At 47.7% G+C, this 14,251-nt stretch overlaps 1 protein-coding gene across 2 annotated transcripts in view; it reads right to left on the bottom strand.

The window, feature by feature from the left end:
• Nucleotides 1–24: 24 nt before the first annotated feature.
• Frmpd3 (FERM and PDZ domain containing 3) overlaps nucleotides 25–14,251 on the bottom strand; it is a 145,083-nt gene continuing 130,856 nt past the window's right edge. For both annotated transcript variants that reach the window (XM_033760362.1, XM_010611831.3), the window contains 2 exons: nucleotides 5,398–6,219; nucleotides 25–3,905 (listed from right to left, as the gene is read on the bottom strand). In XM_033760362.1, the coding sequence (XP_033616253.1) occupies nucleotides 862–3,905; nucleotides 5,398–6,219 (3,866 nt within the window). In that variant the 3' untranslated portion in view covers nucleotides 25–861. The remainder of the gene's footprint in view (nucleotides 3,906–5,397; nucleotides 6,220–14,251) is intronic.

The raw sequence follows: 14,251 nt of genomic DNA, 5'->3' as shown, positions 1-14,251 counted from the left end.
CCCACCCCCACCCCAATCCACAGCTAAGTCAAACTTCTAAGGACAGTCTGTCTGGTAGAGAAATGTTGAGAGGAGCCCCACGCCTGTGGCAATGGCCCCTGTGCTGGGCAGGGCGGGCTTCTAGGCCTGCACTGGGTCTCCGCAGGGCAAATATTTTCACCAGGTACCTTACCCAAAACGAGCGGGGTGATCCCAGAGGCTTGCTCCCTAGTGGACTGAGCTTCCCTGCCCGTAAGTGGGGCAGGGCACTTTGGGGATAGCTGGTGTGCAGCTACTGGACCTGGGGGTGAAGGCTCCCGAGGCTGCCAGCCTGTTGGACTGGTTGCAAACGGCCGGGTGCAGCTGTTTTCTCCACACATCCCACCTGGGCATGGGCCCTTGGAGGGCTCCTGCCAGGTACGTGTGAGCCCAGGGTGGGCAGATGGGCACATCTGGACTGAGCACCTCACCTCTGGGCGAGGTGCCGTGGCCTACTGCTACTGCTACTGCTACCACTCCATGTAGGGTAGCACGCACCAGGAAGAGCTCAAGGCCCTAGCTCCCCTGGGCCCAGCTCATGAGCCTGATATCACCTCTCAGCCCCAGAGAAGAGAGAAAATATAGCTCTGTGGTGGGCAGAATGGCGAGGGGCCTTTGCCCTCACAGTGATGCCCAGAGACCAGAAAAGGGTGAGAACACTCAGGGCGGCAGCTAGGCCTGCAGCCCTTACGAGAGAGCCTCAGTTGTGGGAGTTTTCATTCTCTGGAGACGGATGGGCTCTCGGACACTGACTGGCCCAGCAGATACACACACACTCACCACGAGATGCAAGGACCACAAAGCTCAAACCTGGGGGTTGGGGGGCAAGCCTGGGCAGATGCCCTACTTAATAAGGGTTTTTAAGGAGCGGGAGAATGTGCTCGTAACAGTCACCGAAGCTGGAGACCCTGGTGGCTGCCCTGTGGCTGCCCCTGTAGCTGCTGCTGCCTGCTGCTGCCCCTGTAGCTGCTGCCCCTGTAGCTGCTGCCCCTGTAGCTGCTGCTGCTGCTGCTGCTGCTGCTGCTGCTGCTGCTGCTGCTGCTGCTGCTGCTGCTGTTGCTGCTGGTTAAGGTTCCTTGCTGTGGATTCTTCAGCTGCTCGCAAAAGGAAAGTATAATTCCTCACCACCTCTTCCACCTTGGCCAGCAGCTCTTGACGCTGGGCTTCAGAACGCACAATGAACACCAGCCGCACGAAGGTCTCGATGAGGCTGCTCAGCACCTGGAAGCTTCCTGTGATGGCTGCCAGCATGTGAGTTGGGCTCTTGTCCACATTGGCCACGCGGCGGCAGGAGGCCCGGAGCTCCTTGAACTTGAGAGCTAGCTCGAGCTTGTACTCAGAGATCTGAGAGACATAGGGCTTTGGAGCACGGGCCTCAGGGCTGGCCACACACTGCCTTAAGACTGTCAGCAGCTCATTAGTGTCCAGGCGGGCAGCCAGGAAGCCATCAGGGAGGCCATAGGCATGGGCGCGCAGGGCATTGATCTTGGCCAGGCTCCCCTCGAAGGTGGACACCCGAAGGTCAATTTCCTGGGTACAGGAAGCCTCAGGGCTGCTGCTGCAGGTGGCTGCATCCAGCACTTGCAGAGTTCTGCTCACCACAGGTACCACCTGCTCGTCCAACTTCATGCCTGGCAGAATCTTCATGGGGATAGAGTAGGAAAGTTCGTCCTTGCCGTCACTGGCATCATCTGCCATGTCACACTTGCGATAGTAGAAGCAGTAGCGGATAGAACAGCACTTGCCACTCTCACTGTCCTCATCCAGATCGTCAGGCTTCCGGTACACCTCCTCCGGCAGTGAGAACACAGCCATGTGTCTGGGGCCTTTGGTCTCAGGGGCAATATGGACGTATGAGGGATCTCCCAAGGTTGGTGACTCCACCAGCTTGCTTTTGGGGCCCAGGCTTAGCGGGAGGCCTGCCTCTACCTCCTTGGCTTCCCTGGGCAGCATGCCTAGGGGAGGGTGCGGGTAGACATCCGAGGTCAGCGAGGCCCTGTCACTCTGGTCCAGCTCACTGATACTGTAGCGGCGCATCAGTTTCCTATAGTTGGGAGCTCCCAGACACTCACCCCCTGAGGCACACGTGGTCAGGCACGAAACACCACTCTCAGGCTCTGATCGGCACTCTCGGGACTCCAGGCTGGTGGAACGGATGCGCCGGACATTGATGGGGCTGCTGAGGCTCAAGCCTGGGCCAGCCTCTGGCTGCCTCTGGGTAGGGGGGAGCCTGTCCCTCTCCCTTCCTCGGAGGCCAGGCACTGGTGTCTGGGCGGTCTGTGGTCGGCCCCCCCGGCAGATGCGCTTGCAGTCACAGCTGCGCCTCTGCTCTCGGGACATGCCAGGCCCCTGCTGCAAGGGGCTGCTGCGTAGCTGGCAGCTGCAGCGGCCAGGTGCGGGAGGTTGCAGGTATTCAGCGCTGGGCAGCTCACCCTGGCTTGGTGGTTTTAGAAGTTCCTCAAGGAACTCCAGCTCATACTGCTTTACCTTCTGCAGCTGGGCCTGTCGCTCATCTGTCTCCTTTTTCTGGCGGGTGGGGAAAGTAGCAGAGAATAAATTGCGTAGCCGGAAGGGACCTCGGGATGACTTGGGCTTTGTGGGGCCTTCAGAGGCTGAGTGGGTTCCATCCAGGGTTTCAAGCTTCCTGGAAGGCATGGTGCTCACCTGCCGGCTGGTAGCCTGAGGTTTCAGTGGGCTCTGGCCTCGCGGCTGGCAGCTGGGGCTCTGGCCTCGGGACTGGCAGCTGGGGCTGCGGCTTCCAGGCTGGCAGATGGGGCTCTGGAGAGCCATGGAGTAGCCAGCTCGGGGGACCAGGCTGGTGTCCTCAAGCTTGCTGCTCTTGGATGTGCTATCCGGCTGCCCCTTCTCCCCTTGGTTGGAGATGGCACCCTGCTTGTGCAAGGTGGGCTTTGCTCCCTCTAGCCCGTCCTTGCTGATCATCTCCCCTGCAGCCTGCTTCCCTGCTGACTCTCGACTTGTTCTCGAAAGATAGCCTTTAGGAGGGAAACTTTGAACTGGGAGCCTGTTCTCTTGTGGAGAGAGGAGTAGGCTGTCAGCCCGGCTGCCTGTGGGTGCTTTGGGACTGGAAGAGACCTCTGGGGCCAGCTGCTGCTGGGAATTCCGTAAAGTCTCTGAAGCACAGGGGCTCATTTTAAATTTCAGATTCTTATTGGTACTGCTACCCATCATGCTAACCTCTGGCCTTCTCTCTCCCCTGCCAGGGGGGTTCCCCAAGGCCCCACTAGTGGGAGCTAGACTCTTACTATGAACTACCTGTTGTAGGGCAGCAGAGATGATGGCTGGGGTCACACTGCCTTTGGGGTCCAGGATAAGCTTGGGGCTCAACCTGACCTCCTTGGGCAGGTTCTCTCTCAGCTCTGAGACCTGCTCTTCACTGAGGGAGGGTGTAGCTGCCCTCAGTGACATCTCCATGCCAGCCCTAGTGTGGCCAGGCCCTTTGTCCTCAGGCACTGGGGGCAGCAGGCTAAGATTCTTCTGCTCACTAAGCTGACTAAGCTGAGGAGGGGACAGTGCTGGATGCACTGCCAGGGAGTACGTTCGCTCTCCCGGTGCCTGGGCCTCTGCCTGGGGCAGCTTTCTCCGAGCACCTGGGGGGGCAGGACTCTGGCCTGTGACAGCTGGCTGGAGAGACAGATTGGGATCCGGGCGCCCCAGAGAGTAAGGGGCTGTGAGAACAGCCTGGGCCGCGCAGCTCTGGATCCGGAAGGGCAGGTCCTTGTTGAGGTGTTGGGCCAGGAAGTAGGTGGTATTCTGGTGCTGCTTCATGGCTGACATCATCTCTGACATGTCTGTGAGCTCTGAAGAGTTGGTTTCATGGCCGGAGTCCAGTGACGATTCAGGAGTAATTGTGGCCAGCACAATCAGACCTGGGGGAATAAGAATGGGGCTGGTTACATCACATATAGAGAGCTCTTGGAGGCCACAGTTAAGCCATCAGTACTTTGAGCTGAGGCAAACTTGTCAGGCCTGAGGGGGGAGGGCTAAAGGTGGAAGGAGTGAAGGGGAGGGACAAAGAGAAGATGTGATGAAGGGTGTAAAAGGCTACAATAACAAAAGAGTAACAAAGAGAGGGGGAGAAAAGATCTAGGCAGTTTGGTGGCAAATTAACATGCAAAACACATGCAAAATAACATGCTAATCGACACTATTTTTAGATTCAACAGCTAGGAAATGTTTGTTAATTTTTCTGAAGAGGGCTGGCCAAGAGAGGGCTCTTTCTATCTCTCCTCATCTGACCAGGCCTGCCCACAGCCCATGCAGCTGAGGCCATTTATCTGAGTTTATTCTCTCTCTCTCTCTCTCTCTCTCTCTCTCTCTCTCTCTCTCCTGGGAGCAGCTAGTGCTTAGAGCTCTAGATTTGGAGCAAAGAGAAAAGCCAGACCCCACGGTGGGGGCAGCGGGGACGGGGCCCTAATGTGGGGACTGCCCAGCATGAAGGGTACACTAGTTTTACAGAAAAGCCGGGTTTCCTCTGACCCCTGTCCCTTTACCCTCTCCGTCTATATCTTGCCCTGCCTCACACCCTTGCTCATATTTCTTATTCTTCTCTACTTCTTTTCTATTGCTGGGTCATTTACTACTCTTCTAAAGGTGTATGTATGTGTGACTACGGGACGGTGCGTATTTGTCTAGAAGATGGTACATATGTGTCTATAGCAGGGAAGAATAGGCATGTTGTATGGGTCTCCTACCCCCTAATGATTAATCGCAGTCGGTACCACTTACTGAATCCTTAACTGTGTGTGATGCAATGTTTAAGCTTTGCTGCAATCATCACACTGAATCTTCACAAGCCTATATGCTATGTTGACTACTATCAAGCCCATTTGAGATGACAACAGCAAGTCTCAGAGAGGGAGTGCCTCACCACCGGTACTACTGTCTGTCAGTGAGTTCAGAAACCAGGACTCTGGTGCATGTGACTGAGAGCCCCGGTTGTCTGGCAGAATACAGACCTCAGTTCTGAGCAGTGAGGGCTCTTGGCTCCCCTAATCCCAAAGCACTGGGTGGTTAGTTAGTCCTTTTCCTCCAATCATGTGCACGTAGATATTCTTGGCCTACCTTCTGTGTCTCTCACCGTTCTCTCTGATCCTCCATCCTGGTGGGGCCCAGTCCCTGGGATCCATTTATAAGCCATGTCCAGAGATAGAGCTCCAGCAGGAGCTGTACAGCCCATCCCTGCCACAGCACCGTTGTTCCCTGGACCCTCCTCGAACCACCTCTGGCCTACGCACTGCTCTGACATACACCACACCACGGTGACTTTAACATCTGCTTGGGAAGAAGCAAAGTTCCGTGCTGGCCCTACCTTTCCAGGAGAATAAAAGGAGACAAGAGCAAGGAAGAATGGGTGGTTACCTGCAGTCTGTGGGGGAGGGGGATGTGGTCCATCTTCTGAAGCAGCCAGTGCTTCCAGAGCCTGTAGCGTGGACACCAGGGCATCGTCTAACTCCTGGGCATGATCTCTGACTGTCCGCGTCTGCACACTGTCAATCAGTGTCACTGGAATCTCATCATATAGGAGCCCACGCAGGTGGCGTCCTTGTTCCTGGCTTTGGACAGCCCGGCGCTTGGGGTCATCCTCATCAGAGCTGTTGTCTCGAAAACCAGGTGGTGGGGCGGCAATGGCAGGCAACAGAGAAGTCATCTCATCTTCTTCTTCCTCTTCCTCCTCACTCCCGGGTGGTGGGAGGGACATCAAGTCCACAATATTGTCGCGAGAGGAGCCAGGCCTCCCACCTTTGCGAGGGCCAAGTTGCTCCTGGAGTTTGGCCTTGCAAGAGTCACAGTAGAAATTCAAGGCTTCAGCCCCAAGGGAATTGTCCAAGGTGTAGGACCGGGCCCTGCTAGCACAAGGCTCATGGTCTAAGCTGGCTGCATCAAAGTCATCGTGGACCACACGGTAACCTTGGCCAGAGCTTTTGGATGTGGGGTCAGACTTGGTCCGGGGCCTGGTCTCCTCAAAGAAGATCAGGTTCTCATTGACATCAGTCCGGCTTTCCTGCTCTTTCCTTTGTTCCCGCATGTGGAGGTAGCAGAAGCTGACAAGCTCAGAGTCGGCAGGTGGGGGTGTGCAGCGGCTCGATTTCCTGGGGCTGGTGCCCACGCTGCCCACATAACTACTCTCCTTTTTCCCCAGGTGGCCCCCAGTGACAGGGCGGTGGGCGCTGTGCATGTAATCTAAACCCAGAAAGAGAATCAACAGATGAGCGCTGGTGATGAGAACTGTGGCTGAGCTCCCTCAGCATATCTGGCTCATGGCTCTGCAGCACAATTGTGGCAGATATCAAGAGAAAGCATTACCCAACTGCTAGAGACTAGGGGCAGGGGACTTAATGTCACCACTGACCCTTAAAGTACAGTGTGTAGAATCTAATGGCCTCAGCTGCTAATACTCCCATCACCTCTGAATGGGGTAAAAGCATGAAGTGAGGTGTCAGGAAAACATTGTGATGTATGGGCACTGGCTGCTCTCTTACACCAATACGTCTGACCTGAGAGTCAGCTGTAAAAATACTTAAAGAGGAGAGGTGCCGGGCGTGGTGGCGCATGCCTGTAATCCCAGCGCTCAGGAGGCTGAGGCAGGAGGATCACTGTGAGTTCAAGACCAGCCTGGGCTGCATAGTGAGTTCAGGTGAGTCCCAACTACATAGTGAGACCCTGTCTCAAAATTTTTTTTAAAAAAAAAAAAAAAAAAAAAAAAAAAAAAAAGAGGAGAGGTTTGTTTTCTTTTCCTCTGAGAACTGTTCCTGCCCCTATCCCTACCCCACTTTTGAGTAATTACAACTGCTACTACTGTTATCTTGGATCTCTTCTAGCATAAAGAAATCTGACAAGTTATTAGTGCTGTGTTGAGAGTGTTAAACTGGTTAGTCGATGCCCAAGGGTCTGCATTTCAAAGAGGACTGCTGATGGAGGGGCACTAAAAGAGCAGTTACCTACTAGTAGAATTCTGGGCATCTGAATTCCTAAAGCATATGGGAGCTATGGCAGGTGGGCCCGGCGGAAGGAGGGTAGAGCAGCATTCTCATAGCTCTTCAAAAGATCAGTCTTCGAAGCCTAATTCTTATATTCATGCAGAACATGGTAAAATGTTCTTCAGTACTAGTGATACACCGAGGGGCACTCTACTACTAAGCTATATCCCCAGGGCTTTAAACATTTTCAGAGGATCATGCTAAATTGCTTAGGCTGGACTCAAAACCTGTGATTCTCCTTCCTTAGTCCCTGGAGTAGCTGGGATTATGGGCGCATACCCACATGCCGGTTCACCCACCTCTTGAAGGTAGGTGTGTACATCTGAGAACTATTCATAGCAAATGCTTTATCTCTGAATGGCTTCTCTAGAACACTGTTTTCAGAGCTTCTCCCATGTCACCTGTGAGCACTCTGCTATCAGATAGATGGCAAGCAAGCGGTAGTTTAAACTAAGTGCATTAGACATGATCTCATTTAAGCCTTACAATCCAATGAGCTAGGTATTATCATTATCTTCATCTAGATGGTTATGTGAGCCAGGTGTGGTGATGCAGGCCTGTAATTCCGGCACTCAGGAAGCTGAGGCAAGAGGATTGCCTCGAGTTTGAGGCCAGCCTGGGCGACACAGTCAATTCAAGGCCAGCCTGAACTAGCCAGACCCCTTCTCAAAAAAAAAAAAAAAAAGATGGTATGTGATTGAACTAAGGTCACATGGGTCGTAAGCAGCACACATTTAACATCCCAACCCTCTAAGAGGCTGAGACAAGAGGATTATCAGTTCCAGCCCAGCCTCAGCAATTTAGCAAGACCCTGTCTCAAAATTTTAAAGGAAAGGGGGCTGGAGATAGAGCACAGTGCCTGGGTTCCATCTCCAGTACTGAAAATAAAAATGGCAATCTTGGGCTGGGGATTTAGCGCCGCAGCGGCCTCCCAAGCCCAAGGTCCTGAGTTCTATTTCCAGTGCGGGGGAGAAAAAAGGGGGGCAATCTGAATTTGAGCCTATGTCTCGGGGGCTTCAAAACCCATATTTTTAACCACTCTGCATTCATCATGATGGTCAAGATGCTAAAAAACAAGACTTTAAAATGTCTTTCAAATTTTAGTTTGACAGGGTCAATGTGTCAGTGTTGCCTTTTACTAGAGCTTACACTGTGACAAAAGGACAGTGCTGGTCTCTAGCAACAGATCCCCAAAACACATGAAGCAAAAACTAACTGAATCGAAGGGGTAAAGACACAATTCAACAGTAGCTAGAGTCAGGCTGGTGGTGCTTGCCACTATGAGGCATGAAGATCATAAGTTTGAGGCCAGTCTGGACAATTTAGCAAGACCTTGTCCCAAAATAAAAATTTTAAAAAAGGTCTGGGGATGTCACTCGAAGGGTGGAGCAGCTGCCTAGCATGTTGGAGGCCCTGGGATCTATCCTCATATAGCAACAAAACAAAACAAAGAAAACAACAGTAATTGGAGACTGTAATGCCCCACTTTTTATAAAAGATAAAACAAAAGTAGATTAACCAGGAAATATGAGCAATGAACAAGCCAGGTATGGTGGCTCATGCCTGTAATCCCAGCACTCAGGAGACTGGGGCAAGAGGATCGCTGTGAGTTTGAGGCCAGCCTGGGTGACATAGTGAGTTCCAGGGCAGCCTGAAGAGAAGCGGGAGGGAGCGAAATGAAGAACGCTATAATTCAACTAGACCTAACAAATCTACAGAACACTACCTTGACATCAGCAGAATATACATTTTTCTTATATGGAACATTGTCCAAAACAGACCATATGTTATACCATAAGTCTCAATAGATTTTTTTTTTTTGTTTTTTGAGACAGGGTCTCACTATGTAGTTGACACTGATCTGAAACTCACTATGTAGCCCACGCTGGTCTTGAACTCACAGCGATCCTCCTGCCTCAGACTCCCGAGTGCTGGGATTACAGGTGTGCACCACCACACCTGGCAAGTCTCAATAGATTTAAAAAGAATAAATTCATACAAAGATGCTTCCTGTACATAGCAGGATTGAATTAGAAATCAGGAACAGAAAGAAATTTTGGGAATTCACAAATATGTAGAAATTAAACAAAATATTCTTGTTTTCCCGTGCAGTAATGGAGATTAAGCCAGGATGACTTTTGTACTGAACTATATCTCCAGCCCTTTTCTATTTTAGTTTATTTTTTTATCATTACTATTTTTATTTTATTTTTTTAAATTGAGTTTATTGGTACTTTGTAAGTATACAGTACATCCCCCTCCTCCCTCCCATATTTACAAAGAGAGCCCTTTTTTATTGTGAAAGAGTCTTGATAAGTCACTAAATTGCCCGGGCTATGCTCAAACTTGCAATCTTCCTGCCTCAGTCTCCCAAAATACTATAGTTACAGGCACATGCCACATCTGACCTAAAATACTCTTAATTGTGAGATAGGCAGAAGGAATCCCAAGAGAAACTAGACATACTTTGAGATAAGTGAGAATGAAGACAGATAAGTGAAAATAAAGACAAAACAAACTAAAACTGTAGGATTTACCTAAAGAAGTACTCAGAGGGAAAATGTAGCAGTACATGCCTATGTTAAAAAAGCAGAAAGAGGCTGGGAATTTAGTTCAGTGCCACTGGGCCTGCCTCGCAAGCACAAGGTCCTGAGTTCAATCCATGGTGGGGGTGGGTGGGAGCTGGCTGCGTTGGTGCTCGCAGGGCTCAAGAAGCCGAGGTAGGAGGATCACCATGAGTTCAAGGGCAGTCTAGGCTACATAGTGAGTTCAAGGTCAGCCTAAACTACATAGTGAGACCTTATCTCAAAACAAACAAACAAAATAAATAAATAAATCCAAGGAAAGAAAGAGGAAATAAACAGTATAGAGGGTAGGAAAAAAATAGAAAAAAAAATTAATGAAATTAGTAATAATTTCTTTGAGATGATCAATGAAATTAACAATTTAGATAACCTATACAAAAAAGAGGAGACTGAAAACTATTAAAACAGGAATTCAGAAGGGGGCATCATAACTGACAATAAAGATATGGAAGTGATTATGTGGGAATATAATGATTAAATTTACACCAACAAGTTATATAACCTAGGTCATAGGGACAGATTCTTAGAAACATACAATGTGTTGCCAGGCGTGGTGGGGCACGCCTGTAATCCCAGCACTGAGGAGGCCGAGGCAGGAGGATCACTGGGAGTTCGAGACCAGCCTGGACTACATAATGAGTTCCAAGTCAGTCTCAACTACATAGTGAGACCCTGTCTCAACAAAAACAAACAAACAAACAACAACAACAAACATACAACATGTCAAAACTGATTCAAGAAGATGGGGTTGGAGATTTAGCTCCTAGGTACCAAAAAAAATAAATAAATAAAAGAAAATAAAAAAAAAGAAGAGGTAGAATACTTCATAGCTCATTCTATGAGGCCAGTATTACCATGATAACTAAACTACACAAAGACATCATAAGAAAATATAGGCCAAATAGCTCTAATGAATATAGAATATTTTGTTGAATATAGAATATTTAATATATGAATATGAATACATGAATATAGAATATTTTATTATAGATTATTAAATATTTTGTTGTCAAAATACTAGCAAACTGAATCCAGCAACATTTAAAAAGAATTATATACCATAATCATTTATTGCTGTGAAGCAAAGTTTGTTTAACGTACAAAAGGTAGTAATGTAATACACCATGTTAATAGAATAGAGGACAAAAACTTGACACTCGCCTCAATAGATGCAGAAAACCATCTGACAAAACCCAACACCCTTTCACGATAAAGCACTAAACAACCTAAAAATAAAGGTGAACTCTAGCAACATGATACAGGTTATTTATATTAAAAAAAATACAGCTGACATATTTGATTCAGATGAAAGACTGAAAGCTTTCCCTTAAGATCAGGAAAAAGTCCAGGATGTTTGTGCTAAGTATTTTTTTGGCAGTACCGCAGATAGAACCCAGAGAGGTACATCCTCAGCCCCTTTTTAACATTTATTTTGAGATAGAGTTTCACTAAATTGCTAAATTGACTGGGCTGTGTTTGAATTTGAGATTCTCCTGCCTCAGCTTCCCACAGGGCTGGGATTATGGGTGTGCACGACCATGCCCGGCTATTGCTCTCACTACTTCTATTCAACACTGTATTGGAAATTTTAGCTGGGTAATTAGTAAATAAAATGACATATAAAGACCCCAGAGTGGAAAGGAGAAATGAAACCATCCCTTTCTGAAGATAACATGGTCTTATGTAGAGAAAAACTCAAGGAATTCACTAATAAACTCTTAGAACTAATAAATAAAATCAGCAAGGTTGTAGGATATGAGTACAATGTACAGAAGTCAATTGTATGTTTACGTACTCAAGGTGAACATTCGGAAAATGAAATAAGAAAAAAATCTATTTACAATAGTGTCAGAATGAAAATACGTGGGTATAAATTTTACAAAAGAAGAGCAAAACCTGTGCACTGAAAACTACAAGGCATTTGTGAAAGAAACTAAAAGAAGATTTAAATAAATGGAAAGATATCCTGTGTTCATGGATTGGCAGATTTATTAAGATGAAAATATTTCTCTAACTGATTTACAGATTCAACACAGTCCTTATTGAAATCCTAGCTGACTTTGTAGAAATTGACAAGCTAAAAAAATAATTCATATAGAATTGCAAGGGACTCAAAATAACCAAAATAATTTTTCAGAAGAACAAAAAAGGATTCATACTTTTCTTTCTTTCTTTCTTTCTTTCTTTCTTTCTTTCTTTCTTTCTTTCTTTCTTTCTTTCTTTCTTTCTTTCTTTCTTTCTTTCTTTTTCTTTCTTTCTTTCTTTCCTTTTTCTTTCTTTCTTTTTCTTTCTTTCCTTCCTTCCTTCCTTCCTTCCTTCCTTCCTTCCTTCCTTTCTTCCTTTCTTTCTTTCTTTTCTAAGTTTTTTGAGACAGGGTTTCATTAGTGTTATTCATGCTGGCCTCAAAGTAACTGTAGTCCTCTATTTCTTTTTGGTACTGGGAATCAAACTTGGGTCCTTGCGCTTGCAAGGTAGACGGCTGAATCACTGAGCTGAATCTCCAGCCCTTACTGTAATCCTCTTGTCTCAACTTTCCAGGTGCTGGGATTATGGGCATGAACCACCAGGCCTGGCTGTTGATTTTTAAAACTTACTACAAAACCACAGTAATCAAGATAGTATAGTACTGGCAGAAGGATAGACATCTAGGTCAATGTAACTGAATTGAGAGTCCAGAAATAAACCTGCACATTCAGGGCCAAATGGCCCAGTTTAAAAATACACAAATGAGGGCGGGGGATTTAGCTCAGTGGTACTACCGCCTGCCTTGCAAGCTCAAGGTCCAAGTTCGATCCCTGATATAATAATAATAATCATAATAATAAATAACAAATGATTTGAATAGATATCTCACCAGGAAGATAAATAAATGGCCAGGTGTGTGTGGCTGATGGCTGGGACAGTGTGCCTCCCAGATTACAAATGTGTGCAAATTATTATCAGTTTCCCCGAAAGTGGAGAGGTAACCTGGTTTATCCTTCTGTACTCAGACACTCAGAAAATTGCCTACAAAGAACAGGACAGTGCACTGACGAGTTACGCTAAAAAATGTACACAGTGAAACAGCTGATACTTGGCCTTGCTGTGTTCTACATTCTGGTGGTCACTGATTATAATGACCTAGAGTCCTTGCAAGAATCTTGTGTTCTTTTGAATCATGATTTTAAAAAGGTCTATTATGTTCAATCTAACTTTAGTATTTTTTATGGGTTGCTGGGTTTTATTTATCTACATGAAAACTGGTAAACCATGCATGGGCTGTATAGTAGCCATTAACCAGAATATTCAATTCACTACACTAAACTATTTCTAAATATGTTAGTATATATAGATTTTCTCCAGCCCTAAAACGGGCCTTAGAAGGCTTGTAAGAAGCCCAGAAGGCTTCTTTTCCTGGATTTCTCCAGGATACAGGGAGTTCAGAGATCGAAAGAGCTGGCAGCTGGCTCTGGATTTCCTACAACCCAGAAATAGATGGAGAATTGGCCTCTGAGCCATTCTCTAGGATCAGGTGATTTCCGGGCTTTCAAACACAGGTACTAGTCTGTGTGATTGCTAAATCTCCCCCAGGTAAATGCGATATTCTGTACTGGCATTACTCTTTAATCACCTGTCTGTATTTCTCCCCCTAGCCTGTAAGCTATGTAAAGACCAGCACAAGGGCCATGTCTGTTTTTCTTGGCTGTCTGAGAAGGAATTCCTTTCCTACCACTTCCTCATTCTCCCCTTTTCCTCAATCCAGCAGAGGCAAAAGCTTGTCTTTCCCCAATGCTGATTTAACAATTTCTTTTAGGCCCAGGAGGCTGAGCACCAAATGGGGCTAGCTAGCAGTAGCTGCCATGGGACAAGAACATAGAGCTGGCCAGATCTCCTTTCTGGAGACCAGCCCCTGCACGGGTTGTAGCTTTGGACCCTGAGGAAAAGCCCAGCTTGGGTTTGAGGTTGGGAGGGTGCTTACTCCTATGAGTGAGGCTTCTGTTCTGAGGTAAAAGTGAGGACCGATGGAGTAAAGTGATCTCAGCTTTGGACCTTGGTTCTAAAGTTCTACAAGATGGACTGCTAAACTCTCCACTGTTCCCCGGGCTGAGAACTCCCAGAGGATTTGCTGGTGGGGGCGCTGCAGCTCAGCAAACTAGGGCAGAGCCGGGATGCTCACCGAACACCACTCAGCAGGAGTACTTGGTAACTACTATCAACACAGCGCCTGACAGTTCAGGGGCCAAGCAGCGGCCTAAGCAACTCACCGAGCCCCTGGGGAGGTGATACCAAACTCAACTTCCTGTTCTTCTCACCAGAAGAAATAGGAAAGGAAGAACTGAAGCATTTCTATTTGCCTCCACCCAGAGTTGACTGTTTCTTCCTGCAGGAGGAGAAGCTTTCCAAACAGTGGAGACAGCACAGTGGTCCATTTGGCCCAGCATGAACAGAGACCCTGTGCTGGGGGCAGGCTATGTCTGGTCCTTGGCTGGATTCTAAATTCTTTTGTCTCCCCACCCTGTCCCTCACTATCTCCCTCAGTACGAGACATATATCATTTACTTGGATGTGACTGGAGAGAGGAGGTATTGGGGATTGAACTCAGGGCCTTTGCACTGAGCTACATTCCCACCCGCCTTCTTCTTTTTTTTTTTTTTTTTTTTGTACCAGGTG

Source organism: Fukomys damarensis, unplaced genomic scaffold, assembly GCF_012274545.1.
Source record: "Fukomys damarensis isolate Sample0158 unplaced genomic scaffold, DMR_v1.0_HiC HiC_scaffold_39, whole genome shotgun sequence".
Lineage (NCBI taxonomy): Eukaryota > Metazoa > Chordata > Mammalia > Rodentia > Bathyergidae > Fukomys > Fukomys damarensis.
This window is presented reverse-complemented; position numbering and strand designations above follow the sequence as displayed.